Source organism: Prinia subflava, chromosome 4 (genome assembly GCF_021018805.1).
Source record: "Prinia subflava isolate CZ2003 ecotype Zambia chromosome 4, Cam_Psub_1.2, whole genome shotgun sequence".
NCBI lineage: Eukaryota > Metazoa > Chordata > Aves > Passeriformes > Cisticolidae > Prinia > Prinia subflava.
The window spans coordinates 2144909-2172334 of NC_086250.1; the positions used below are offsets into that span (position 1 = coordinate 2144909).

At 47.0% G+C, this 27426-nt stretch overlaps 4 protein-coding genes across 7 annotated transcripts in view; 1 reads left to right on the plus strand and 3 right to left on the minus strand.

Moving 5' to 3' along the window:
• Nucleotides 1–41: 41 nt before the first annotated feature.
• LOC134549529 (aldo-keto reductase family 1 member B1-like) lies at nt 42–7987 on the minus strand. Its single transcript, XM_063395144.1, has 10 exons — nt 7820–7987; nt 6571–6738; nt 6128–6244; nt 4846–4923; nt 4176–4298; nt 2978–3084; nt 2772–2853; nt 2261–2344; nt 1434–1516; nt 42–1157 (listed from the first exon to the last, which is right to left on the minus strand). The coding sequence occupies exons 1-10, from the start codon at nt 7883–7885 to the stop codon at nt 1115–1117; spliced, it is 951 nt and encodes a 316-aa protein (XP_063251214.1). The 5' UTR covers nt 7886–7987; the 3' UTR covers nt 42–1114.
• A 2482-nt stretch (nt 7988–10469) lies between these two features.
• Nucleotides 10470–16073, minus strand: LOC134549525 (aldo-keto reductase family 1 member B1-like). 3 transcript variants are annotated; one of them, XM_063395137.1, is made up of 11 exons: nt 15954–16073; nt 15705–15872; nt 15279–15395; nt 14002–14079; nt 13648–13770; nt 13055–13155; nt 12803–12884; nt 12229–12312; nt 11755–11837; nt 11042–11086; nt 10470–10534 (listed from the first exon to the last, which is right to left on the minus strand). In XM_063395137.1, the coding sequence occupies exons 1-10, from the start codon at nt 16026–16028 to the stop codon at nt 11044–11046; spliced, it is 954 nt and encodes a 317-aa protein (XP_063251207.1). In that variant the 5' UTR covers nt 16029–16073; the 3' UTR covers nt 10470–10534; nt 11042–11043. The 3 variants fall into 3 exon arrangements, with proteins under 3 accessions (XP_063251207.1, XP_063251206.1, XP_063251205.1); XM_063395136.1 differs by having other exon boundaries at nt 10470–10884; XM_063395135.1 differs by having other exon boundaries at nt 10470–11086.
• A 219-nt stretch (nt 16074–16292) lies between these two features.
• BPGM (bisphosphoglycerate mutase) overlaps nt 16293–27426 on the plus strand; it is a 32057-nt gene continuing 20923 nt past the window's right edge. The window contains exon 1 of one of the 2 annotated variants that reach the window (XM_063395142.1): nt 16293–16317. The gene's annotated coding sequence lies outside the window, so the exon portion shown is untranslated. Of the gene's footprint in view, nt 16318–16358; nt 16531–27426 lie in introns of those variants that run through there. The other variant, XM_063395143.1, reaches the window with a different exon arrangement.
• Nucleotides 17573–23892, minus strand: LOC134549527 (aldo-keto reductase family 1 member B10-like). The gene is made up of 10 exons (XM_063395139.1): nt 23737–23892; nt 23221–23388; nt 22125–22241; nt 20954–21031; nt 20207–20329; nt 19648–19754; nt 19402–19483; nt 18875–18958; nt 18376–18458; nt 17573–17911 (listed from the first exon to the last, which is right to left on the minus strand). The coding sequence occupies exons 1-10, from the start codon at nt 23800–23802 to the stop codon at nt 17869–17871; spliced, it is 951 nt and encodes a 316-aa protein (XP_063251209.1). The 5' UTR covers nt 23803–23892; the 3' UTR covers nt 17573–17868.

Here is a 27426-nt window from a genome sequence, read left to right on the forward strand (position 1 = left end):
TGTTCTGGAGAAAGTATTCACTAAAAAGACGGTGCTCCAAACTTTGGCATCACAGTAACATTATACCTTTATTGTTCAATAAAAATGTGTATTTGATCTCAGCAGAGCTAAGTCCCCCCTCAGCATGAGGATTACAGAAGGTTTTATGGGTTGCTGCCTTGAAGCAGCTGCAAAGCAAACATTCTTGGATTACATTGTCATGAATCGAAGGTGGAACTTTTGGAAAGAAGTCCATAAGGTGCTCATTTTCTTGAACACAGGTTTCTGCTCTTTTGCCTTGAAACCCAGGGTGCAGCCTCAGGGTTGTGTTTGGTCCCCTGCCCAGGCTGGGAGCGGAAGGGTGACACAGCCCCAAAAGCAAACACCTCCCGATGTCCCCGGGGCTCTGGGGCAGGGCCCATGGGTGCCTGGGCTGCAGGGGGAGCTGGATGGAGCTGGAGGGGCAGGAGGGGCAGCCAGGACAGTTTGGGCCAGAGGAGATGCTGGCCCCGGGCCACTGCCGGGGCTGGCGGGAGGGGACAGCGCTGCTGGCCGGGGGATGGCCGCCCTCTGCTGCCCGCGGGGAATGGGGAATGAAATTTCCCGGAGAAAATCCTCACCCTCAGGAGAAAACTGGCTGAAAATACTGCCGACCACTCACCTGTGTGTTTTCTGCCTATGGAGTTGTTTGTTGTTTTCTCTTTTTCCCTAAGGGAAAGCTTTTCCTAAGTAGGAAAAACTCCTTTCTCAGTTACCTCTGGAGTGATAAAACTGCTGGCTTTTAGTTCACATTTCTCAGATTTTTCTCCCATAATGGCCAACTATCCCTATCCTCCTCAGCCTGTTGTGTTGAAGCAAGATGAATTAAAAATGTAAACATGTAGTTCAAAGTCTCTCCCTCGCTAAATGTGGATTACTCAATCCACATTTTGACAGAAAATAATGACAGCCCCCATTTTATTCATTAGGAACAGTTTTACTGTATCTTTCAGAAAGAATAAACAAAAGATGATCACTGAATACATATGCTGTGGCTTTACTGGCTGCAGGAGGAGAAATGCAATTAAGAAAGTCAGATAAATTGATAGGAACAATATCAGACCAAGCTGTGAAGGGGGGCAGGATATGAGCATCTTCAGTATTCTGCATTGAAAGGGTAGTCCTTGTGAGTTTTGCCCCTGCAAGGAATATAAAATTAATTTTAGTCATAATTTTCCTTTCTAGTTTTGTGTAAAGAAGCCACCAAGGTGGTATCTGAATTCTGTAATTGGAGGATGGTTTCATTCCAGATTTGTTTTCCTCTACAGTATGTGTTTTTTGTACACTTGGAACATCCCAATTACTTCATCATTCAGGCTCTTGGCATTCTAGGCAGTATTTAGATGTAAAACCTCTGTGTATATAATATTTATAACTTACAGGTTTGGAGAAAAATCCTGAATGCTACCACTTACATGCTCATTGTATAGACTCTCCAGTTTCTGTTAAAGCTGAAAATAGTTGCCATCTCCTCTTTAGTCAATTTGAAGTCAAACACCTAAAAAGAGAAAGAGCTGGGAATCACCTCTTTGGACAAACCAGAGGCTGTAAAAATCCGCAAAATTAAAGAACAAGTTTGCAAGGGATGGTAGCTGGTTAGCTTCATGGAAAAGGCATCTCTATCACCAAGAATGCATTGGCAGAGAGAATAGAAAATTTAATCCAAATTAATTAATTAATCCAATTAATGCAATTACATGTGCCAGCTGTTGCTGGACAGTTGGCAGGCTCTTGTGTCTGCCACTTGTGAGAAATGCATCTTTCTGTCCTATTCCAAAGGCACATCTACAAGATTTCCATATTTCATTTAATCTACCTAGGCTTTTTGAAATCCCAGTGACCAGTTGCAGTCAAAGACCACGGAATTAAAAACAGAGCAACATGGTTTGTAAACACCACAACTGTTTTCTTAACACTGCTTGCTCTACACAAGCCTTTTGTGGTGTGCTGCTGCACTCAAGCGCCAGTGAAAAACCTTGTGGTAATTCATCTCCAGTCTGCAGAATACAAGACACCATGTAAAATGACTGCTGGAATTATTAGACTAAAAAAAGACTTGGTTCATTCCTGCTCTCCAACTGTAATCTTAAGTTTAGCCCTTAGCAGAGTGTGTAAACAGACAAAAGCCTGTTCTTGCCAGAGCAGGAGCTGGGAAGAATGAGAAAGGATCTTCTCCCCGGCTGTGCAGGGAGAAGCCAAGCCACCCCTGAGGGGCAGCACCCACTCACTCCTGCTCCCTCACCTGGAAGTTCTCCACAATGCGCCGTGGGGTGACAGATTTGGGAATCACAATCACATTTCTCTGGATCTGGAAGCGAAGGAGAACCTGCGAGAACAGACAACTCAATCATTCCTCTTGCTCTGGAGGACGCAGAGCCTTTTCCAAGAGCTGTTATCCCTGTTTCCAATCACTCCTGTCCCTGCAGCCCTGCCTGAAGAGCGAAGAGGGAGGTGGTGGAGCCTCACATGAAAGGCTTCCTTTCCCATTCAGGTCTTCCTGGTCACCCAGACTTCTATCAAGATTTCATTCTCTGCAGAAGGACTTGAGATGAAGACTGAAACATTCCAGCATTCGAAGATGGGTTGAGCAAATGTTTCATGATGACAGAGCACACTCGAGAGTGTGCATTGCAGGCCCCACAGAACACAGAGCCTGCACTGCTGCCTCTCCCCAGAGGTGACTGGGTACAGTGAGCCAGCCTGTCCTCTACACTGCCATTAGCTGTCCTGTTACAGGAAAAATACCCACGTACCTGGGCTGTGGATTTGTTGTGCTTGGCTGCAATCTCCTTGATCTTGGGATCATCCAGAAGGGAGGGATCCTCTGGCTTAGCCCTACACAGAGGAGAGACAACACCAGAAATCTGTTTTGAGATCAATGGCTGATAGTACACTTACTGTCTCAGTGCTCCAGGCGTTATCTATGCCAGCTCCCTCACAAACTGCAAAGCAGCCTTACCATGGTCTGTCAGGAGAGCCCAGGGGGCTGTAGGCTGTCACAGCAATCCCTCTGGATTGGCAATAGTTCACCAGCTTCTCCTGGGTGAGGTATGGATTGCACTCGATCTGCCAGCAGAGGGGTACAGAGATTGATAGAATAGAGCTGGCACTCACTGCAGGGATTATCTCCTCATGCTCTGGGATTTGTCCTCGTGTGCCAGTCTTTGCAAGGGATTGTTCAGCTGTAGTTTTCTACAGCACCTGCTTCTACACTGAGATTTCTTGTACCTCTGGGGAAAGAGCATTTCATAAGGCTCACTCTGGGTCCTTTCGCCCTGGTTCTTTGGCATGTTCTGAGGTCCCTCTCAGATTTCTAAGGAGCAGCTTAGCAAATATTGAAAACCCCAAAGCCTTATATATTCAGCAATGGAGTGGGATAAGGACATGCTGCATATGCCCTCTTCTCCCCTGTCTGTTCTAGACATAAAAGCTCCCTTTCTCATGAATTGGTGCCCCTTTCTCATGTGCTATAGTTTGGGACAAAGATGCATCTTTTTTTCCTTTCAGCACACTCTTTTTCCTAACTACTTGCAGAGGAGAGACTGGCAGGCTCTGGAGACTGAGGGAACTTAGTACTCTTAGTGAATATGCAAGAAGTACTGAATTCAGAACTGCAAAAGATGTCTGAGTCTGTCCAAGGCCCCTTGAAGGAATAAATTTGTGCAGCTCCTGCATACAAAGGGGCAGTGGCTGCTGTATGCAGACAAAGACTAGGTGATTTTTTTATGTGTGTATAAACCCACATTTTTTAAATTTTACATAAATCAGGGTAGATACCAGGAAGCCACTAGTGTGTCAGTAAATGCTCTGCTTCTGTATAGAAGTTAAAACTGACCTCCTTTTTCAACTGGGTGACTGAATTGTGGATTCCTGCATGAGAAAAAACACGTTGCATGAACAATTATCTGCTATGAATAACAGATTGATGCCATTACTAATAAGAGAACAAGTATTTTAGAAGTTCTTGTTGTAATTTGTGTACCACAACTTCATTCCCTATCAGGACACAGATCTACAACATCTTTATGTGTACTCAGAAATAATCACAAGGTGTAATTGTGCTGTGTCTGCTTTGTTCTTCCTTTTTGCATCTCCTTGTGCAAACTGGATCTTTATAATCCCACAACACCAGTCACCTGCAGTCACCTGCAGCTCACCTGGACATTTGCAGGCTTGTGCTTCAGTCCTGGCTTGTTCAAGATCCTTTCAATCTGCTCATGGTTGAAGTTGGAGACACCAATGGCTTTTACCAGTCCACAGTCCACCAGCTCTTCCATGGCCTGGCAGAAAGAGGAGCACAGTCAGCAGCAGTACACAAGACAGGCCCTGAAGGAATTATTCCTTGTGTGGCTTCATTTCTCTTTGTGGGCAAGGAAAAACAACTGCTCGGAGCTGCAAAGTTTGTCTCCTGGGGGAAAGTGCACACTGGTGCATTTGTGCCATGTCTTCCATCTCACCTTTCTTGAGGTGACAGAAATTCACTCTCAGTTATTTTCTAATAGGGAATGAGGATAATCAGTGATGTGTTTGAGCCAGCAGCAGAGGGCTGTAGTGCAGCCTGTGATCACAACCTTATTTATTTCAGCAGAGTGTATTTGAGCAGTTTAAGAACAGTGGTGAGGACAGTTCTGTTTCTGTTATGGTCAAGCAGTCTGGCTTGCAGCTTCACTAAAGATTATCAGCTTGACTGAACATGTGTGTTCTGAAAAGCTGCACTGTATATGGTGCAATAAATACATGAGAACTTTGTGGCTGCTGAAGGCAATGAAAGCATGGGAAGGACTGCCAGTAACAGAAAACATGATTTCCCACCATGGCTGAACTCACCTCCCATGTATCTAGAAAATCTGTGTTGCTGGGTATAGCCATGCCTTTGTCATCTGCAGGAAACAGCTCCTCTCCTGCCTGTCAGTGAAAAAAAAAGATTTAAACACTTTTTATTGGCAAATTAATACCAGGGCAGCTGAAGACCATGATGGCTTTAGCTACTAGTACAGAAAATACTAATATTTGTCTACATCATTGTAATATTTGTTTACATCTACATCAGGAATCATTTCTACTAGGAATGTCAAGTGTATCTCCTAGACAAGCAAAGTGGTGACTCACTAAAACACATACAGATAAACAAGTCACACCACGTGTGGAACAAACAAGCTTCCTGTACTCCTTTATTACTCCTTTAAGAGGGAACTGGGTTTGGTTAGTTTTTTTTAAGGACCTGTTATGGTCCCAGGAACATTTAAGTCAGGTTTAGGCTGAGCCCATCTGCTGAACAAGGGATTGTGTACACACACAGGTGTCCTGTGAGGGGAGCCTCAGTTTAAGTTGGTGGCAAATCAGAACACCCCAGATGTACAAACTCAGAAACAGAACCCCACATCTCCACATTGCTCCACATCCAGTGTGCAGAGGTCAGAGTATTATGCCATGACACTTCTACTCCAGCTTTTTGTTCACATAAAACTAACCATGGCAGCTTTGCAGGAGTGACAAACAGTTGATGAGCTCAGAAGCAACAGATAGGATGGAGATCTTGACCTGTCTGCAGTAGCAAGAAAAAGCCAAGACTAGACACAGACTGAGACATCAGCTCGTTTGAAATACATGAAGGATGAGATGTATTTCATGTACTTCTGACATGGATGTCAGAAAGTCTCACCTTTTCAAATCCAGGGTCTGTGGAACAACTTTAAGGCTCCTACAGCAAAGGTCAGCTCAATCTGTGCTGTATTAAGGACTCAGTGATTAAAGAAAGAAATGGAAGACAGAAACATTCTCTTGTTCTGTGATTCTGTAACACGCAGAGGAAAGAACTTCTGTCAGACAGCAAAGTACAGCTTTCCTTCCCTCAAAGCAGGAAAGGATGATTTAGCCCAAAGTTAAGCAGCGTGAGTCAATCTTTCAGACAGAGGCCTGACCTCAGCGTGGGTCTGTCCCCGTTATCAGGAGGGCAGAGATCAGGGATGGGCAGCACCGGGGCAGTGCTGGCACAGCAGGCACAGCAGGCACAGGCTCTCCCTGCAGCAGCAGTGGTGCTGCAAATGCTCCTGACACTTCTGAGGAGCTCTCCCAGGAGAGAAAACCGAGGCCCCTGCTGTCACTCTACCTTGAAGCCCAGAGGCCAGTGCATGAGGTAGAGATCCAGGTAATCCAATTTCAGGTCAGCAAGAGTCTTCTGGCAGGCTCCTTTCACCAGAGGCTTCTCATGAAAAGTGGACCATAGCTAGAGAAAAAAACAATGCAGATTGTGACCTCCTAGGTTAAAGCTCTTTCCTGAAGAAGGAAAAAAAGCTAGCACACTTTCTGGGACCATTTCTGCTTAACACGTATTTTGAACAGTCCCATGAAAATGGAGGATGTGGAACACAAATACTGCTCTACAAAATACAGTGACAAAAAGAAGTTCCTACCACTATGGGCCTGAACTTTTCTCCTAATTATTCCACATTACAGCACACAGCCTTTCCCCTTTGCTCTGAATTTCCCTCTATGCATATGTTGTCATGATTTTTTGTGAACAGCTTTCCCCTGGCTCCTAGGTCACCTTACCTTGCTGACGATGAAGAGTTCTTCTCTTTTCACAACGCCTTCCTTGATTTTCTGCTGGATCCCTTCCCCAATCTCATTCTCATTCTGGTACACGTAGGCACAGTCGAAGTGGCGGTAGCCGGCATCGATGGCAGCCATCACCGCAGCTTTCACTTGCCCAGCTGCAGACTGGAAAAAGAAGGTGAAGATCCCCAAAATCAAAGCATACAGGCCATTTCCCAGTTATCTGGCAACTAAAGAAACACATACAATGGGGTTTAAGTGAAGTTTTTCCATGCCACGTTCTTAAAGCTCTCTTCATCTTACAAAAGCAGGCTGCTGGGTTTGAAGCCAGCCTCCAGGCGTTTCTCCATAGCCCCAGTCGTGCCGTGTCTAAGAGAAACATCCAAATTGTCCAGGTGGGAGGATTTTAGTTCTATGGGGAAGGCAGTGGTCTACAGCTTAGTCATCCACATCACTTTGGAATGTTATGCTGGGCTCTAGCCCAGCTCATCCTGGGGCACATCCCACCTGTAATCTGAACTTTATGTCAGCTGCTTCCTTCAGAGACAGAGGAGGTGTGCAATTCTGTGTGTTTCTATACCCTGAAAGGGCGTGTAAGAGCTGGGCACAAAGAAAAGTTGGCGTATCTTGTTCACACAAATCCAGCAATGTTTGTTTCTAAGCATTGTATAGATGAGTGGTTTCGTAGTCATCGTAACAACAGCGCAAATCTCTTTGTCAGAACTTGCTCGAAACGCATGAATTGTCCTCTAAAGCCGTACGCAGTCACCAGATGATCCCCTGGACCTCGCCCAGGATTAGTTACTCAGCACGGAAGCAGCAGGAAGAGCTCCAGTGCAGTGGCACGGGAAGGGGCAGGGAGAGGGGCCCGGGGACCGCGGGAGCCTGGTGGGGATGGCAGGGGAGGGATGGATGGATGGATGGATGGATGGATGGATGGATTGACGGATCCGCGATCCCTGGCGGGTACGGGAGGGCCGGAGCTGCCGCCTCCCCCAGGCTGGGGACACCCAAGGGCCACCTCTCCCCCGCGGCAAGGACCGAGGGCACGGCAGGGAAAGCGGCTTCAAAAGCAGCGCCGGGGCTCTGCTGCGGAGCCCACCGGAGGGACAGGGCATCCCCGGCATGGGGATGGCGGCGGGGCCGTGCCACCGAGCCGAGCTGTCCCCGCTCCCTGCCCACCCCCGACCTCTCCGGACCCTCCGGAGGAGATGGCACCCAGCCCCTCTGAGAGCGTCCCCGTTACCTTCCATGTGCCCAGCCCCATGGCGGGCATCCTGGCGCCGGTGTAGAGCTGCACGCAGGTGGCCATGGCTCCGGGCGGGAATGCTGCCGCCGGCACCGCCCGCCGAGCCCTTAAGGACGGCAGGGCCGTGCCCGCCCCGCCCCGGGACCCGCCCGCCGCGGCCGCAGCCCCGGGGACACCGGCGACACCGGGGACACCGGCGACACCGGGGACACCGGCGACACCGGGGACACCGCGCTGGCCCGGGAGCGCCGCTTGTCCCCGAGCCCCGCAGCTGCACGGTGGGCTCTGGGCTCCCTCCCGAGGTGGGATGGTGCTTGTGATAACAAAGTGACCTCCTTTGTAGGGGTAAATTGGAAAGCAGCATTATAAACAAGAACGTTGTTGTAAGTGTTTGGAAGAGGCTTCTTTTAATGCTTTTTGAAAGCTGTTGAAGAATAGTAGGTGTAACGTTGAAACTTTGCTGCATGCTTGTGCTTAGGGAATTTATTCGGGTGTGAGCATCGGTGTGCAACATAACAGTGCATTTTTGTCTGAGTGCCTTTCCCACTGCAGATGCCCAGCTGCTCTGTAGCTCTTTTTTTGCCCTGCGTACCCGAGGGCAGACAATAGTTTGTCTCTGTAATCCTCCTGCTTTGCCAGCACCATCAGCCGTCCTCAGCAGGATGTGATGTTTCAGTTAACATCACAAAATAGTTATGTAACACAGTGTTTGCCTTTTACTTTTTTTCCCTTCGGATTCCTTCTCTGTAGATCTGCTCTGAGCATGCTCAGACTCTTGGGGCTTGGTTGGGGGACAACGAAATCGATGGAAAGATTGTGATATTAGGAGTACAGTATTAAAGCCAAGCTGTTTGCATGCTGCCGTCCTAGTCTGGGTTTTTTTCCCCAATGGTTTCTTGACTGAGACATGTCTCTTTTAGACAGGATTTTGTGCAGAAGCTTTGCATTTGCTGTGAGGTATCTGAGGTTCATTGTCCTGTCTCTCATAACTGAAATGTCAAGCCAAATGCACAAGGTTTGCTCACACCTCATTTGAGAACAAAGGCTTCTTCCTTTTTAATCACATACAAAGGCCAAGTTCTTTTTGTATCTGTCATGGGGTAAGGGAACACCAGACAATGTGATAGTGCTAAACTGGATTCACCAAGTGCACCAGTGGAGGAAAAGCCTGGCAGAGAGAATGTGACACATGCACTGAAGGAATCTTGGTACATATGAGCTTTGGATGATAAAGGCACAGGAGAATGATCCCTGGAAATATTCACAGTGTGTAACAGCGTGTGCCCCTCATAAAGCCCTGTGGTGAGTCAGTGTGGCCTCACCTGGGGGAAATACAGCACTCAGCTCTGAGCTGTGCCAGGCTCTGGGCAGTGGCTCAGCACTAACACATGCTCTTACACCTCGTGTCCTCCTCATTTTGGATATCTGCATGGGTGTAGTCGTGTTTCCCCACAGTCTGTTTTATTGAGGGCTTGTAAAGCTGGATCGATGTCAGCACAGCCTGGCAGCCAGAGCAGTCCACACTTTCACCACAGAGTTTTCCAGCACTTCCAGTTATTGTTCTCCTGGCACTTTCACATCGTATGTACCAAGACTCCTCCCACAGTCCTTGTCTGCACCAGCTGGTCAGCCATGGTTCATTATATCCAGTTAAGTCCTAATCACAGCAAGTTCTTGATGCTCCTGTGACATTGAGTCTCTCAGCCTTTGTCAGCACCTTTCATCCATGCACTCACACCCACAACCAGTGATGTTCAGTGCAAGTGGCTCAAGCTTGTCTAAATGTATTCACCCACTGCACACTGAGTTAAATAGTACAGCATGAGCACCCAGTCAGTCAGCACTGGGCCCTAATACTATTAACCTTCACAAATGCTGATTTTTGTTAATCATCTTGTTCTCAAGGAAGTCTCTTGGCCACTCAGTTACTCAAATGTCACATGTGTGTGTCAGAGCCCACAGCTTGGTCTGGTGTGGATGTAACGGGTCACTGCCCTGTGCCCACCAGCCCAAGGCACACATGGACATCTGGACACCCCAAGTGCCACGCTGTCACACCTCCCAGCTACCCAGCACTGCCCAGCCAGGCTCACCTGCACCCTCCACCAGGAGGGAGAGGCTCTGCCAGGGGAAACCTTTACTCACTCCCATGGTTACAGAGAGCAGAGACCTGTCCCAGTGAATCTACACGGCCTGAAGAGAACATAAAACCTGCTCCAGCTTCAGGCTCTAGGCAGCAGCTCAGTATTAACATCTTCCACTTCCACTATGCACTCTCTGCTTAGCACTGCTCATGTCCCCTGTCCCCCAGCCTCTGTGACTCTGGGCTTTGGACAGCACTGGCTACCAACCCCATCACTCCACAGTGATGGCCAATGCAGAGCTTCCCAGCAGTTTCAGGTGTTGGTCTCCTGTTGCTTGTTGACCCCCAGTCCATACTCAGGTTTGTCCTGCTCAGCTGTTCTTTCCAGCATTGCTCTGTCAATGCCTGTTACACCAAATTATTCAGCTTTTGATCAAGACAAGATCTCAATGCTCTTGTGACATCGTTTAAAACTGAATAGGGATGACTATTTCCAATGACATCATTAATGCAAGCTTCTTGGTTTGTTCACTTTAACATTAGAACAGAACTTCCAAACCGGCAGTAATCCAAATATTTTTATTTTGGTCAAGAATGAAATTGAACATCAATCTCTGTCCAGTTTCAGCCTGTAAAAAAAGTGACTGAAATAAGGCCCAGTAGGAATTGTAGGTCTGTAGGTCTGGACACTTCTTCCATTTATTTTTCTTTCCCAGAAAGCTTTGGGCTGTACTCCAGAAGTTAATTTTGTCTTTTACCTTCAGGCAGTAATTATATTATTATTCAGGATGGATTTTTCTCCTGCACTTACATATCCCTAACCCTGCAGCCTTAAGTGTTGCTGATGCAAGACAGTAGATAAAATCAGTGGTAGTTCCCTCTTCTGTTTCTCCTTTGCTATTTCAGCCATGCAGGGACACTCGTGTAATGAGAATCTTCACAGTCCACGTTTTGTTCTTCAGAACAATGATACAATTTCCTTCCACCAAAGAAAAAAGCCCAAAGTCACTGAACACATAGCCTGTGCCTTTGCTGGCAAGTGGGATACAGTGTGTAAGCTACATAGTGCATATTTGAGGCAATGGTAGGAGCTCATTAGACCCTGGAGGCCTGAGAGAGGACAGGAAAAAACCCACCTTCAGTATTCTGCATTGAAGGGGTACTCCTTGTGATTTTTGCACCTGAAGGAAATCAAAGAGGAAAGATTACTCAAGGCTAAAATAATTGCTATATAGAACAACAGTGGGTGTACAGAGGAGCCCTCCAAGGAGGCTCTGAACTGAGTAACTGCAGAGTGAGCTTAAGAGACTTGATAGTATAGAAATAGCCTACAGGACCAACAAGTTCCATTTTTTCCCTATTATTCAGGCACTGAACAGTGGTGGGACCAAGTTAGAGTTAGAATTCACACTGCTTACAGAGACAGCAGCAGTTTCTGTGGCCTTGCAGCCAAGACTTCCTGTCTGGGTTTCCAGGGTGCACATCTGCAAGCAGCTGTGCTTTGTACAGATGTGCTTTGCACAACAGATGGTCATTCCCCACCACAACCACCTGTGTAAGAGCTGACATCGATCTATAATACCCCACAGAAAAAAATTACCCTAGGTTTAAAACCACCTAATGCCCATTTCTCCCCTATGGACACAGCCAAGGTTATCAAGCAGAACCTTCATTTTGGAATTCCAAGCATATAACAGAGGATGTCCTGGACTCTGACACAGATGCTTCATCCTCAAAATTATTTCAGATTTCAAAATATACCTACTTTAAACAGCTATGCCAGTTCTTGTGAGATCAGAGTAAAGATCACTGAAAATGGAAGAGTTTGAAGGACACAACTGTCACTTACGTGACCATTTCACAGATCCTCCAGTTTCTGTTTAAGCTAAGAAGGGTTGCCATCTCCTCTTTAGTCAGTTCAAAGTCAAACACCTGAAAAGAGAAAACCAGCTGGATTTAACTTCTTTGAACAAATCAAATCAGAAGCAAGATTCACAAGATGAAAGAAGTTCATATCAGAAAGGATGCTGGTTACAAGCGGTGGATTCATGAAACATGGAAGGGAAAAGAAATATCTTTGGATTTTCCAGACTCTACTGGCAGAGGGAAGACACAGAAGAACAGGAGACCCCATGTAAAGTGCCTGGTAAGGTTATCAGCACACTGTTTCCAAGAGCTCTGTCTGTTCCTCACTGTAGATTTCATGCAGCCCTGACTTCCAGACAGACAGAAAGAGCCAGTCTCCTGCTGCAGGAGGCCATGGCAGGGGTGCTAAAGGATCACTGCCCTGAGGGCAGCACCCAGCCCACTCCTGCTCCCTCACCTGGAAGTTCTCCACAATGCGCTGGGGGGTGACAGATTTGGGAATCACAATCACATTTCTCTGGATCTGGAAGCGAAGGAGAACCTGCAAGAACAGACAACTCAATCGTTCCTCCTGTTCCAACAGCTGTTTTCCCTAAGCTCTACCACTTCTGCAGAGCTGCATTTCAAATCATCCCTGTCCCTGAAGTCCAGGTTGCACTGCCCGGAGAGCAGAGAGGGAAGTGGTGGAAGCCCCCATGGAAAGTCTCCTTCCCATTCTGGGTTTGGGCCAGTCAATTCCTTTTCTTAGCACCCAGAAGTTTTGCGCTATATACAAGGCTTTCATTTCTGCAAGAGGACTTGTGAGAGGGGAAGTGACAACTGAAGATGAATCAAGAATATTTTCTTGACTGATGGCCAGAGTTTGTAGTAGCGTATCTTGCAGGCCACAGAATGGGCAACCTGCATTGCTTGTGAACAAGATAAAAAGGCAGCATTGCTCACAGGTAACACCACAGAGGCTGTTCCCTCTCTTCAGACATAGTTTCCTAACTTTCTGTGTTGCAGGAGGGGGTATCCACTGACCTACTCACCTGTGCTGGGGTTTTGTTGTGCTTGGCTGCAATCTCCTTGATCTTGGGGTCATCCAGAAGGGAAGGTGCCTCTGGCTTAGAACTAGACAAAGTGGGGGAGAAAAGGATGAAACAACAAAGAATCACTTCAGAAAGATTTTACCTAGCCCCATTAATTAATATATATATACACACATATATATACACCTGCACCATTACTTAATTAGTCTGAATGCTTCAGTCTTAAATCACACAGACCCACTTGGAAATTACCCGTCAGGACGTCCGAGGGGACAGTATGCTGTCACAGTGATCCCTTTGGAGTGGCAGTAGTCAATCAGCTTCTCCTGGGACAGGTATGGGTGACACTCAATCTGCCAAGACAGAAGCAGAGACTGAGAGCTGTAAAACTGCTGCAGTTTTCCCTTGCTCCAGAGGTTTTTCTGAGTCCTAATTTCTTAATTACAGGTTGCCTTCCCCTGACCCTGCAGGTAGCCTATGTGACAATACAAGACTATAATTCTATAGGGCACCAACTTTTATACTGAGTCTTTATGTGCTTTTTGGATTTTTTTCTGAGGGGCTTTATAAGAGTCAATCATTATGTCAGAATGATCACTCAGATCTGGATTCTTCATGCCTCCAGGGAGAATGGTCCCAGGAAAATACTCCAAAGTTGTGGTTCAACAAGGTGAGACAAACAGGAAATATTCTGGTTCTGTTTGTATGAAGAAATATCCAGAGAGAGGGAATTAAAGTACATGCGGTGTCTACTTTGTTTGCCCTTTTTCCACCTCTTCATACAGCTGTAATCAGAACTCTATAATCCCTGAAAAGAACTCCCCTGCAGTCACTGTGCAGCTTACCTGGTTATTTGCAGGCTTGTGCTTCAGTCCTGGCTTGTTCAAGATTCTTTCCATCTGCTCACGGTTGAAGTTGGAGATTCCAATGGCTTTTACCAGGCCAGCATCCACCAGCTCCTCCATGGCCTGGCAGGAAGAGGAGCACAGGCAGCATGCAGTGGGTGAGACGTGACTGGACACACTCCTCCTGACATGCTGTTTTTCTTCAGGGGAAACACATTTTTAAAAGCTGCCATGTGCTTCTGTGAGTTCTTTCCAATTAATTCTGCATACATGGATGAACATTCTGTGACTGCTGAAGCCAACACTGAGGACAGAGGATGTGACTTGTGACTCTTCCACTATGGCTGAACTCACCTCCCATGTCTGCAGGATATCAGTGTTGCTGGGGATTGCAACGCCTTTGTCATCTACAGGGAACAGGTCCTCTCCTGCCTGCCAGTGACAAAGAAAATGCTTGAAAATCTCTTGACAAGTCCACTTGAGTGCTCACAACCACAATATCTTAAACTTTTAGTGCAAGAGTGCTAATTCTTGTCTACATTCAGTCATTCCTTCCTGGGAAGTGGAAGGAATTTAATGGCCATGTGGCCATTCCCTGTAAGAACACCTGTTTTTTGCTGGACCCCTGGAAGTGCTGGCTCACCCAAACACCTCCAGGGAAACAACCCAGCCAGAGCTACAGCCTCCAGTCTCACACTGCTCCCTTCAGGTGCTGTCCTTTAGATCCCACCTAGCAAGAACTGCTTTGTTCTGTTTCCAGGGGGGCATCAACACTTTGGTCTGCACCACCAGATCTACTGAAAAAGGGTATTGTGTGCACTGACAGTTCTTCCATGGCAACACTCCACCAACACTAGGAAAGTCACAAGAGCCTTTGTGGACAAGTTGTGAGAAGATGCCAAGACTGAACTGTGTTTAGCAGCTGTTTGCTGCTGTCATCATGAGACAATTTCATGTTCCTGGCTCTGTTAATATAAAGTTAAAATAAAGTATGAAAAAAGATGAGCATCTCAAAGGCAACAGCTGGAATGGGGAGGGATCAGATTGCAGGAGGATGTGACTAGAAATATTCAAACTGAGACATCACCTCCTTCACTGATCTTGGGGGGCCTAAAGTCTCTCACAGATGTTTCACCTTTTGAATTTCTGTCTCAGTGGAACAACCCTAAGGCTCCTCCAAGCAAGGTCAGCTCAATCTGTACTGCATTAAGGACTTGGTGATTAAAGACAGAAATGCTTTCTTCAGCTCTCTGATTCTGTAGCACACAAAGGAAAATTGCAGAGAAGCAGCAAAATGCAACCCTCCTTCCCACAAGGGGCGATTTTGAGATGAACACACACTGGATTTGCAAGAGAAAAGGAAAGGAGCCTGTCTTATGCTTGGAGCTGGGAGAGCTGCCTCTAGTTTCTCTAGTTTTCTAGTTTTTGATCATTCCCAGGATCAAAGGTGTACACAAACAACTGCCTCTGGGGCAGAGACCGAGAGCCAAAATCACATGGCCAGGGTCAAGCTGAGCACCACGGCAGTGCTGGCACACATAACAGGCATGTAATTGTCTTTACAGCCAGAACAATTGTTGGGCTGCTAAGCCAGCCACAAGAAACAGTTATGGGCATTGCTGCTACTGTACCTTGAAGCCAAAAGGCCAGTGGACAAGGTAGAGATCCAGGTAATCCAGCTTCAGATCTGCAAGAGTCTTCTGGCAGGCTCCCTTCACCAGAGGCTTCTCATGAAAGGTGCACCACAGCTGGGGACAGAAGAGGGCACAGTGAATTCCGGGTGAAAGCTCTCGGGTGCTCTCCTGCACACACAGAACATTCCTGTTCTTTGGAATAAAATGTGCAATGAGGCCAGCTTGGTGCTCTTTGCCCGCAGTGAGGTCTGGGCTGCGTGGCAGCACAGGAAACAAGAAAATAGTATCAGGAATTAACTCATTTACGTTACAAACTTCTCCAGTGCTATGGCATTTAACTACGTTAAACGTTAGATGTTCCTACTGTAAAAACCCCACGGGTAAAACCACTATGTCCATGATCCATGACCATCCGATCCATACCTTACTGACCACGAAGAGATCCTCTCGCTTCACAGCACCTTCCTTGATTTTCTGCTGGATCCCTTCCCCAACTTCCTTCTCATTCTGGTACACATACGCACAGTCGAAGTGGCGGTAGCCGGCATCGATGGCAGCCATCACGGCAGCTGCCACCTTCCCTGGGGGGGACTAAAGGGAAAAAGGGCAGGACAGGTGTCGGTGAGAGATCCTCAGGTGCTCCCCCGTCGCGCCGCGACGTGCCCGCCTCACCTTCCATGTGCCCAGCCCCATGAGGGGAGCGCTGGCAGCGGCCCCGAGCCGCACGTACCCCGCCATGCCCGCCATGGCTGCCCAGCGCCCGCGGCCAATCAGCGCCCCCGCCTCTGCGCGAGCCCGCCGCTCCAACCAATCAGCGCCCCCGCCCCTGCGCGAGCCCACCGTGCCAGCCAATCAGCGCCCCAGCCTCCGCGCGAGCCCGTCGCTCCAACGAATCAGCGGCCTCGCCCCCGCGCGAGCCCGCCGCGCCGCCCAATCAGCAGCGGAGGCGGCAGGCAATGGGAGCAGCCGTGCGGCCGTGGGGGGGAGTCCGTGCGTGAGGGAGTCGGGCGCGCTCCGGATTCTCCCCGGGAGAAAGGTGAAATTCCTTATGGAAAGATGAGGGCTGAGCGCTGGTGTGTGCCGGGCTGAGCGCAGGCGGTCCCGGCCCGGCTGGAGCTCCTGCAGGGATCGGCTCCTGCAGCGCCCTGGCCCAGTGCCGCGGCTTGTGCCCTGTCCTCCCCGGGTGTTCTGACACCCTCTCGGTTCCCTGAGGGAAACACAAACATGCGACAAGCAGGTTCACTTTGGGGTGAGTTTGCGAGTAATTTCGGAAATGATCAGTACAAATCACTTCATTGGAAATGCTGAGGGAAAGCGTGTTTTGGTGTGTTTTCAAAACCACTGAAGAACAGTGAGTTTTTAGCGCGTATCACAATGATCACCTTGTCCCGATGCCTTTAGGGAGGCGCAGACACTATTTCAGAATGAAACATACAAGTGTAGAAATTAATCGCGGGTGGCCTTTTAATTTCACAATAGAAACTGACTTTGCAATTTTGTAGAGGCAAAATATGCTATGCGGATGAGGTGTTAAAAGTGCAACGAAAAAGAAATTAATTTATCAACAGGATCTTTCAGGTGCTCCATAATAACCTGTTAGGGCTGCTTGGGAGGCTTTGCTGTTTGCTCGTACTTGGGGAATCCATTCAGCTACAAACGTAAATCTGAATTATGTACAATGGTGCGTTTTCCTCTCCCACAGCAGATGCCCCAGAGTTTTCTGCTTCATTTGACTGAATGCAGGCAAGACAATTAGTGTTCCCTTTAATATCCCTGCAGTTTTCTGTCAGTGCTGTCAGCTGTCCTCTGCGGGATGCGGTGTTGTACTTTAATCACACAAGAGAGCAGGGCTGGGTAATGCAATTTGTCCTTCCTCTTACTTTATTCTGTGAATCGTGGTCTCCTGTGGAGGCTGGTGCTTGCTTTTCCCAAGGCATGCCGTGAGAGACACCCCGGTCTTTTAAGAGGGGATTTTGGGCAGAAGGTTTTTGTGTTTTGCTTTGCCTCTGAGGTCTCACCAATCTCTCTGTGTCTCCCCAAGAGGTTTTTTTTTTTAGACTTTAACCTGTGATCATTCTAGTCAATTAAAACCAGGGCTGTGCCCAGGGCTTGGGGGCTGTGGCTGGTAAGAGGGGACAAGGTGGGTGCTGAGGGAAAATGCCAAGTGTCCCAGGCAGGATCTGTGTCCCCACAGTGCAGGCGACTGCAGCCCACCCCTCTGTGCATCTCTGGGGGGGAGGCTTTGGGGTTTTTCCTACAGTAGACATTCTGCCAGACAGGTTTTTGCATTTTAAAGTGAATTTTATTTTAAATATAGGACACCTCTGATGAAAACGTGGACCTGTGGGGTCTGTTTTGGGGTTTGTCAACGCCTGGTTTCTGCTGATTTGAGACTGAAGGCAATCACTGAATGGTGGTGCTGTAGAAAATTCTCTTTCTTTCTACCACAAAAACCAAATTTCATGGGATAAATATCCCATGTCTTCACTGGCAGCACCAGGACAGAATGCAATAAGAGGAATTGATAAAGTTAGAGCAGAGGCAAATGAGACACCAGAGGTCTGGTGAAGGCATGCTACAGGCACTTTCAGTATTCTGCATGGAAAGGGTATTCCTTGAGATTTTTGGACCTGAAAGAAATGAAAGAGAGAATGTTATTTTCACACATGAGCTGAATGTGATGCAGAGATATGTTGTGTGCATGGAGTAGCCACCAAGGGAGGACTTGCATCATGGAGTTACAGCAAGAGCAGGTACAGATACACGTCCTCCTTGTCTAATACAGAGATGAGCTCAACATCCAGAACTCATTTTTTGTAATTCAAGTTACAGTGATCTTCCTGAAAACTAAGAATTAAAAATTAGAATGCAGTTCAGTTTAATTTTTGTGGGTTGTTTTCGGTTTTGTTTTTTAAGTGAAAATATTAAGCCCTCTCCTGAAAATGTTATTTTTTTGGAACAAACCAGTTGGAATTTGAGTTGGCGTGACTTTTAAATAAATTGAATTTCATGTTACCTAGAAGCTGTGACACAAAATTCCTGTAAAGAATACTCAGAATTTAAGATTTAGAAGGAAACAAGCAGCGTCACTTACACGTTCATTTCACAGATCCTCCAGTTTCTGTTGAAGGTCAGAAGAGTTGCCATCTCCTCTTTAGTCAGTTCAAAGTCAAACACCTAAACAGAGATACAAGTGGAAATCACTTCTTTGAACAGACCTAAGAGAAATACAAGAGTAACCCCACACTGGAGAATCCATTTTCACACATGGACCACTGAATTATGAAGAACAACTTGTTTTATGGACATAAGGGGTTATTTTATGAACGTTGCTAATTCTAGATAAGATGTTTCTGGCATGTTCCTGTGTGAAGATTCCAAGCAAGCTGTGCCTGCTCATCCATAAGCCACAGAACAGGGAATAATATCATGTACGGATTGCTGATTAAACTCTCAAAAGCAGGCTTGGGTTGACACTCAGTAAAGTATAGTTAAGCATAAAGAAGGAAGAAGCCCAGTCCTGCTGCAGGAGCTGAAGGATCAGTGCCAAGCCACCCCTGAGGGCAGCACCCAGCCCACTCCTGCTCCCTCACCTGGAAGTTCTCCACAATGCGCTGGGGGGTGACAGATTTGGGAATCACAATCACATTTCTCTGGATCTGGAAGCGAAGGAGAACCTGCAAGAACAGACAACTCAATCATTCCTCCTGTTCCAACAGCTGTTTACCACTTCTGCAGAGCTGCATTTCAAATCATCCCTGTCCCTGCAGTCCAGGTTGCACTGCCTGGAGAGCAAAGAGGGACGTGGTGGAAGCCCCCATGGAAAGTCTCCTTCTCATTCTGGGTTTGGGCCAGTCAATTCCTTTTCTTAGCACCCAGAAGTTTTGCACTATATACAAGGCTTTCATTTCTGCAAGAGGACTTGAGAGGAGAAGTGACATCTGAAAGTGGTCGAGTCTTTTTGATGGCCAAAGAGTTAATAGTCTGTCCTGCAGCTAATACAATAAAAAAATCTGCATTGTTAGGGAAAAATGCTAGGAGTGCCACAGTTCATGGGGAAGGGATAGAGGTTCTGCCCTTTCCAGAGCTCTGTTTTCCTACATTGGGAAGGAGTACCCACCTGTGCTGGGGTTTTGTTGTACTTGGCTGCAATCTCTTTGATCTTGGGGTCATCCAGAAGGGAAGGATCCCCGGCCTTAGCCCTACAGAGAGAAAACAAATCAGTGGCAAGAAACCTCCACAGAAAGATTCAGCACAGCAACAGAGATCTGTATTTAAAGAAGAAATGAGTGGTGTATATGTAGTCTCAGTGCTTCAGTCATAACCCCCAGCAGATAATCCCTGGCAGATTGCAAAGCAAATTTACCATGGTCTGTCAGGAGAGCCAAGGGGACAGTATGCAGTCACAGCCAGCCCTTTGGACTGACAGTACTTGATCAGCTTCTCCTGGGTGAGGTATGGATGAGATTCAATCTGCCAACACAAAAACAAAGAGTCTGACAGTGGCAGAACTGCTGCAGTATTGGTGTGCTCCATAAATTACCTCCTAATCCAATTAGAGGATGCTTTTTTCCCTAATTTGACAGTGGCCTGCATGAATACTCATCCTTAGTATTCAAAACAGCTATTTTGATACAAAGTGCTTATACAGTTTTTGCTGGGGGGTTTCACAAAGCTCTTGGTTCTTTATTATTCCAGAAAGACTGTTTTCAGGGAAATTCTCCAACATCCTTAAACAGTGTTTGAGCAGGGTGATACAAAAATAATAGAAGTATCCAAGTACTGTAATCTGAAATATTCATAGAGAGGGATTTAAAGTATATGCTTTGTCTACTTTGTTCACCCTTTTTCCATTTCCTCATTCAACTGTAATTGGATCTTTATAATCCCACAGAACCAGTCACCTGCAGTCACTTGCAGCTCACCTGGACATTTGCAGGCTTGTGCTTCAGTCCTGGCTTGTTCAAGATCCTTTCAATCTGCTCATGGTTGAAGTTGGAGAATCCAATGGCTTTTACCAGTCCGCAGTCCACCAGCTCCTCCATGGCCTGAAACAGCAAAACCACCATGCAGTGTGCAAGGCAGCTCATGGTGATGTCCTTCTAATGTGAGCTGCTTCCCACCACGAGCAGCACAAAAGAACCACTCAGAGTTGCAAAGTTCTCTGAGGGAGAAGCAGGTGCTGGCACATGAATGCCATCTCACCTAATTCTCATTCCCTGAGTGTGTAGAAATTCACACTGAGATGCAAGAGGAGAAGAATGATGATACTCAGTAACCCACTGTTGTGCAAGCACTGGGGAGCTGTCCCACACATTGCAGGCCAGATCTCAACTAAAATGTCTTTATTTCTGTGAAATTTGTATGAGCAACTCGAGAAAGGCACCAGAACTGTGGTGAAAACAATTGTACAGTTGTTATTGTTCCTCAGTGAACTTTTTCTAGCTCTAGTCTCGTGTGCAGCTCCAGTCAAGTAAGACACTCAGAGAAAAGGAATAACTAGGGAAGGATTAAGCATTCCCATTATGAAAAGCTATTTTGTACTGCCTTATGTTCCTTCCCACTAATTTTGTGGGAGTGAGACAACAGTTCTGTGACTGCTGAAGGTGATGGAAGCATGGAAGAGACTGATGAAGATAAGGACATTCCTCCTCTGCTCTGGCTGAACTCACCTCCCACGTCTGCAGAAGATCACTGTTGCTGGGTATGGCCATGCCTTTGTCATCTTTGGGAAACAATTCCTCTCCAGCCTGTCAGAGAGAGAAAAAAGGCTTGAAATAATCTCTGCTGAGACACCAGCTATGTAAAATCCCCCAAAGGGGATGTAAGGAGCTAAAGCTAGTACTGCATTTAAAAAAACGGAGGAATTCTCCGTAACCATAACTTAACTAGTTCATCAGTCACTTCTTATTTCATGCATTTTTGTCAACTACTGTCCCAATAAAGACAGGTGTTTCTGCTAGACCCTCTGAAGTGGTGATCCACAAAGTGCAAGTAGGAAAGTGATTAACTTACAGAAAAATATTCTGGAGTCTCACATGAGTTCATTTCAAGTATTGTTCAAGTAACAGTTTCTTTAGTTGTTTTCAAAAAGCTGTATGGAGAATTGACTTTAGCCCTGTGAACACCGACATTTATACTGGAGTGCATCTGCTGACAGATGTCCTATGGGGAGGCTCACTCTTGAAATTGCTGTATTAGAAAAATTAGAACAGCCTCTAGCTAGACAGTATGGCCAAAGGATTTGGAATTATTGGAATTATCTAAATGCCACAATATTGTGCAGTTTCACTTGACAACTTTGCCCGCATAAAGCCAACTAAAACAATATTGAAGGAATGGAGTTGAGCTCAAAAGCATAAGGTAGAATAGAGATTTTAACAGGTATCATCTTTTTGAAATCCAAAGTCTATGAAACAACACTAAGGCTCCTACAGGCAAGGTCAGCTCAATCTGTGCTGTATGAAGGGTTTGGAGATGAAAAGGAAGAATGGGAAATGGAAGTGTTCACTTGCACTGTGTCATTCTGCAGCCTGCAGAGGAAAGAATTTCTGTCAGGCAGCAAACTGCACCCCTCTGTCCCAGGGGGTTTTCTGTCAGAGGGGCACGCAGTGGGTTTGTAAAGGGAAAGAGGCACAGCTTTGCTTGCAGGCAGAGGCCTCACCTCAGCGTGGGTCTGTTCCCGTTATCAGGAGGGCAGAGATTGGGGATGGGCAGCACTGGGGCAGTGCTGGCACAGCAGGCACAGCAGGCACAGGCTCTTCCTGCAGCAGCAGTGATGCTGCAAGTGCTCCTGGCACTTCTGAGGAGCTCTCCCAGGAATGAGACCTGCTGTTACTGTACCTTGAAGCCAAAAGGCCAGTGGATGATGTAGAGATCCAGGTAATCCAGTTTCAGCTTGGCAAGAGTCTTCTGGCAGGCTCCCTTCACCAGAGGCTTCTCATGAAAGGTGCACCACAGCTGGAAAGAAAACCAGGGGAGATTGTGACCTCCTGGTTACTGCTCTCAGATGCTCTGCAATGCAGCACAGGAATGCTCCCTGTTCTTTGGAAGGTGATGTGGCATGAGGCTGTCCTAGTCAGATGTGGCAAGCTCTAGCCTGTGACTCTGGGGGCAGTGTGTGCCAGGCTCTGGTTTCATGACTTTACCCATCATTTGTGCTAGCCCCTTTTCCCCAGGGTCTGCCTCGGCAGTAAGGGGCTTTCAGAGGCAGTGGTGGTTTTGTTGTTCCTGAGCATGCACAAACCTCTGCACTGCATGTGGCAGGCAAAGCCAGGAAGATATGACAAGCCACAAAGAGTGGTTGCCACCAAGCTTTACTTAAGTAAGAAGTAACTCCAGATTCCAGCTAAGTAGCCTGATTTTTGTAACAAGAAAGAAAACCCACCAACCCCACCTTCATTGGGACACGTGCTGAGCAGACTGCAGTGTCCCAGGGTGCCCAGAACGATGCTTCCCATGGCAGGGACACCCTTTAGCAATGCTCTGAGCCCAGCTGCTGGAACAAGCAGCAGGTAGTGACAGGCCCATGTGCTCTGCTGTGCCTCAGCAGTCAGCAGGGTGGCAGCAAACTGCTTCTCCCTCTATCAGTCCTTTACACTGAGTGGTCTCTGACCTCTGCATCACTTGTTTTACCTTGCTGGGGCTTCCTGGCCCGCTCTGCCTTTCCCTGCTTCCCTTCTTTTGCACTCATCAATCCATCCCCCAGGACTGCTGGGTCACCACAGCAGGGTGCAGACACAGTGTATCCTTCCTAACTCTCTGTACAGAATGGGGTGAAGCTGCCAGCTTGTGCCAGGAGTGACCTGAATGCTGTGAGGATTTGCTTTATCCTACAGCATAAAGTTTATCTCCATTACTTACATTCCTGCTAGGAAAATAATCTACACAAAGCATTCCCTGAGCTGTGCTCCAGGCTGCAGGGTCGTTGGGTGCTTACCTTGCTGACAACAAAGAGATCCTCCCGTTTCACCACTCCCTCCTTGATTTTCTGCTGGATCCCTTCCCCAATCTCAGTCTCATTCATGTATGCGTAGGCACAGTCGAAATGGCGGTAGCCGGCATCGATGGCAGCCATCACCGCAGCTTTCACTTGCCCAGCTGGGGACTGGAAAAAATGCATAAATATTAGGAATCTCAAATCAGTGCTTGTTAAAGACCTGTTTTCTAGCAAAATAAAACCAGGGAAACCATGTTAGCAAAAGCAATCCCTCCCAATGGTTTTTTTTTTTTCCTTTACAAGAACACTATTTCTTGCAGTGACAAACATGGACTCCAGGGCAGGAAATCAACCTCCAGCCATTTATCTGCAGCTCTACTCCAACTCCCACTCAGCGCAGCAGCCAGGTAGAACAGAGCCCTGGGCACCAGGACAGCTCTCCAGAGCTGGGCCAGGGCAGTGAAGTTTTGTGCCTGGCAGCTCTGCAGTGCAGGTGCTTTTCTCTGTAGCTCTTACCTTCCAGGTGCCCAGCCCCACCAGGGGCATCTTGGCACCGGTGTTTAGCTGCACGTAGGTTGCCATGGTCCTGCACTCCCTGCTGCTTGCCTCACCACAGCTGCCTCTTGCCTGTCTGGTTTAGCAGTGGTCACTGGCCAGGGCAGGGGACAATGCTGGGGCGTCACTGGAGCTCTGGGCCCTCCCATATCCGGCAAACAAGGCTGTGGCCTTTTCTCTGTACACTCAGCTCACAAAGGTTAATGTGAAAGCTGAAATCAATTAAAAACTGAGGAGGTGATTACTCGGGGCGTGGCAGCGGTGCACCCTGTGGACCTTTCCCTTATCAAAAGATAAGGGTTGAGGGCAGGTGTGTCCTGGTCTGGCTGGTGTTTCTGCCAGAATCAGCTCCTGCAGTGCCCCGTCCTTGTCCCAGGGATTGTTCACGTGTCTCCCTTGTGCCATGTGCCCAGCTGTTCTGACACCCTGCAGTTCCCCCCATAGATTTCCTGAGAGAGGTGATTTCATTCAGGGGCACTTTGGCCCAGGATTGTCCCTGGGGGTGTCCTGAAAAGTGTCAATAAACGAGTCCCGGGTAGGATGTGATGCAGAGGCCCCTCGCTCCTGGCGCTCCTCCCTCACTGCCAGGTATGGGCTGAGCCCTTGGCTGCAGCAGTGTCCCCATGCTGTGGTGGTGGCCTGGGCTGGTGTCCCCTTTACAGAGCCTTGTCACCTTGTGTGCTGATAGAGAGAGCTGCAGAAACCTCAGGGTGAGTTTGCAGAGGGGAAGGAGTTCCTTTTCATCCTCCCCAAAGGTGTTGGTATCCACTCCTCAGGTGAGGCACAGAGTAGAACAGGGAAGTTCACACAGGACACGTGTGCCAAACGTGAGAAGTCAAATTAAGTCCCTGTTTTTCCCCAGTCTTAACAGAATAATCCCTCTGGTAAAATTCCAGAATTGCCTTTTCTTTTTTTTTTCTTTTCTTCACTTCTCTTTGTTTTATTATTGTGGGCAACAGGCATATCTCTATGGCTTGATTTTAGCAGCCAGTGCAGACATAAAGGAGTTTCATAATGCAAAGACACGTGAGTGTAGAAGGGAAAAAGTGTCCTGTAGCTTCATGGTCGTCGTGGATGCCATATATAATTCCTGCCACAAACTAACACACCCTTTAGCACAAAACCAGAGCAGGATCCAGGGTGGATGTGTTTTAACGTTTGCACACACGGGGGCAGAGTTAAACTTGTGTGTGGCCACTGCTTTTGCATTTCTTCAGTCTTAACCCAGCAGATTGAATTGGATATTGTATTGATTAGATTCTGTAATAAAGAGGAGTTGGAAATCTCTCTTCCTCTGCCTCTTTTCCTAAACAAGGATAAGAAGAAAAAAAAAAAAGAAAGGTGGCTTACATTTGTAATAAATAAATAGACTTGAAAATGTTCTGTTAGGGACTCAAAAGATACAAACCTGGGTTTAAAGAGGAAATTAGCCAGTTGTCACTAACATATCAAATTTCTAAATGTTCTGATCCTTAAATTAAAGACATTTTAAAATTTCCCTTTTCCCTGCTATCTTTTGCACGGAAATGTATGAGATGGTCTCCTGCTTCAGCTCACCACTGTGTCTCAAAGATGTTCCAAAACTTGCACTTTTAGGGCACGTGGAAGGGAAATCAAGTCTGTTTTCTCCCTCCTGTTAACAAGGCACTTACCTTCAACATTTATGTCCAAGGAGAAGCAGGAAGACTATCTCAAATTTAGTATGGTTGGATTTACTCCAACTGGGAGCACTCTCCAGTGCTCAACAGCTCCAGCTTGTCTTTGACTGCAGCTGTCTGTGGGGCTGTGGGCCATGTGCAGCTGGTAGGAAGCACAGTGTGCTGTACAGGCTTGGGTTGTTAACTGCACATTTGTGGCCAGAGGCTGCCTCCACTGGGAACTTTGCCATGGATTCAACAGCATGGAAAGGAGCCATTTGTTAAAATGTCTGCCAACAGTGCCAGCTCTTTGTTCAGGCAGTGTAGCACAAACCCTGTCTAACCTATGCTGCGTGTTGGATGGCTGGATGTTGTGATTTCAGCGCTGTTTTGCAGTGCCTCATCCCCAGAGATCCCTGTGTTCCCCCTGCAGCTCACAGTGCAGCAGTGCTCGGGCAAAATGGGGAGAGAATTCCTCAGGATCTCATCCCAGGGTTGGCCTGGCCATGCTGGCCTCTGGGGGACAAATCAGGAACTGTAAGAAGAGTAATGATGACCTTTTCCTTCTTCCCAAGGACATTCCCCCCTCTGTAGTGTAAACCAGTGAGCTCAAGAGGTGCTGGGATATCATGCAAAGCTGAGAAAGTAGCTGCTAAAAATGGCCTTTTTTATACTTTTTCCTCACTCGCTGTGTGTCACCCTCTGGAGCAGGATGGGCTTCCCAGAAGTAGTCAGAGTCTGACATTTCCACAGCGCTGGTCACACAAGAAGCCCGAAACAATAGATTTTGGGTTCTGAGAAAACCCAGCCAATTGTGTTCTGAAGCTGGAGTAACTATTACTGTTACAAATAGAGGAAAGGGGAGAATCTGGGGAACATCAAGTTGAAACTACCTTGAAGAGGAACCTTTTAACTTAGCAGAAGTGCAGGAAGTTACAGTTTTTGAGAACTACATCAAATGGGGTGGTGGTTTGGTGATAAAGAGAAGTGTAACTTGCCAACAAGTGGGTACCTGAGGGTAAACAGGACAGGAAGAGATAGTTAATAAAACTGTCAGGCAGTGGGGAGCAGACCCCTGGAGGCAGTGGAGGAGGTGTTGACTGCAGACAAGGGCAAAACAAGGCATGTTCATGATATTCCCAAAGAATAATACAGTTACATTTTCTTCTGAGTCTTGTCTACATGAAAATCTTGCACTGTTTCATTATGCTGATGCAAATGCCTTTTTTGGACACATGTCAGTTGAAGTATGTTGTGTATTGATTTAGGTTAAATCCCTTCCTTACCACTTCAGTTAAAACAGTAGAAACTACTCCAGCAAAATAACATCCATCCTCCCACAGACTTCACATGACTTTAACAGCATCAGTTTTTGAACTGGTTTAATTAAACTGTAACTTCCTTGCACAGGCCAGGACTGGTTGCTGTGGAAGCACAAACATGTCAGTGTCTTTTGTGTCTTTTCTTTAACTTGTAAAAAGAAACCTTCTGGTCACAGACTGGAGAGGTGGATTAATGTGGGACTGGCAAATACTTTACTTGATTTTCTCTAGTTCAAGCCCTGTAAAAAGAGCAGGTACCAAAGCATCAACAAAGACCAAACCTTCTCAGTTTTTTTCTGTGGGAGAATGGGCTTTGTAATGAGGGAATAGGCAACTTCAATTAAATAGGAAGAACACCATGGCCACCATCCAAAACCATCTCATCTATAAATGGAAAATTCGCCCATCCCAGACCTACATTCCTGTCCCGTTCTGTTGGTAGGCATGGTTATCACAGGAATGGGATTTTCCTTTCTCGTATATGCAGACTGTAGCTTTTCCAAAGCTCATCACTTTAGAGAACAGTTGAGTATTTTTCTTGCCAAGTGGAGGCTCTTGTTCTTATGGAAAAATATTTTCATACATCCTTTCAAGTTTCAGCAGTAAGCCATGTTGGGTTTTGACAAGGGCAGGGATGTGTTGAATGTCCTAAGAGTGGAGGAAGAGATATGTTTCCACTTTTAAAAAACACA

Coding starts and splice junctions, on each gene's coding strand:
- LOC134549529 (XM_063395144.1), bottom strand. CDS start 7,885: ATGGCCACCTGCGTGCAGCTCTACACCGGCGCCAGGATGCCCGCCATG. Junction 6,245..6,570: donor AACTCTTCATCGTCAGCAAG/GTAAGGTGACCT, acceptor TTTTTTCTCTAG/CTATGGTCCACTTTTCATGA. Junction 4,924..6,127: donor ACTGGCCTCTGGGCTTCAAG/GTAGAGTGACAG, acceptor TTTCACTGACAG/GCAGGAGAGGAGCTGTTTCC.
- LOC134549525 (XM_063395137.1), bottom strand. CDS start 16,028: ATGGCGGGCATGGCGGGGTACGTGCGGCTCGGGGCCGCTGCCAGCGCT. Junction 14,080..15,278: donor ACTGGCCTTTTGGCTTCAAG/GTACAGTAGCAG, acceptor TGTCACTGGCAG/GCAGGAGAGGACCTGTTCCC. Junction 13,156..13,647: donor ACAAGCCTGCAAATAACCAG/GTAAGCTGCACA, acceptor CTGTCTTGGCAG/ATTGAGTGTCACCCATACCT.
- LOC134549527 (XM_063395139.1), bottom strand. CDS start 23,802: ATGGCAACCTACGTGCAGCTAAACACCGGTGCCAAGATGCCCCTGGTG. Junction 21,032..22,124: donor ACTGGCCTTTTGGCTTCAAG/GTACAGTAACAG, acceptor TCTCTCTGACAG/GCTGGAGAGGAATTGTTTCC. Junction 18,959..19,401: donor ACAACAAAACCCCAGCACAG/GTGGGTACTCCT, acceptor CTGTTCTTGCAG/GTTCTCCTTCGCTTCCAGAT.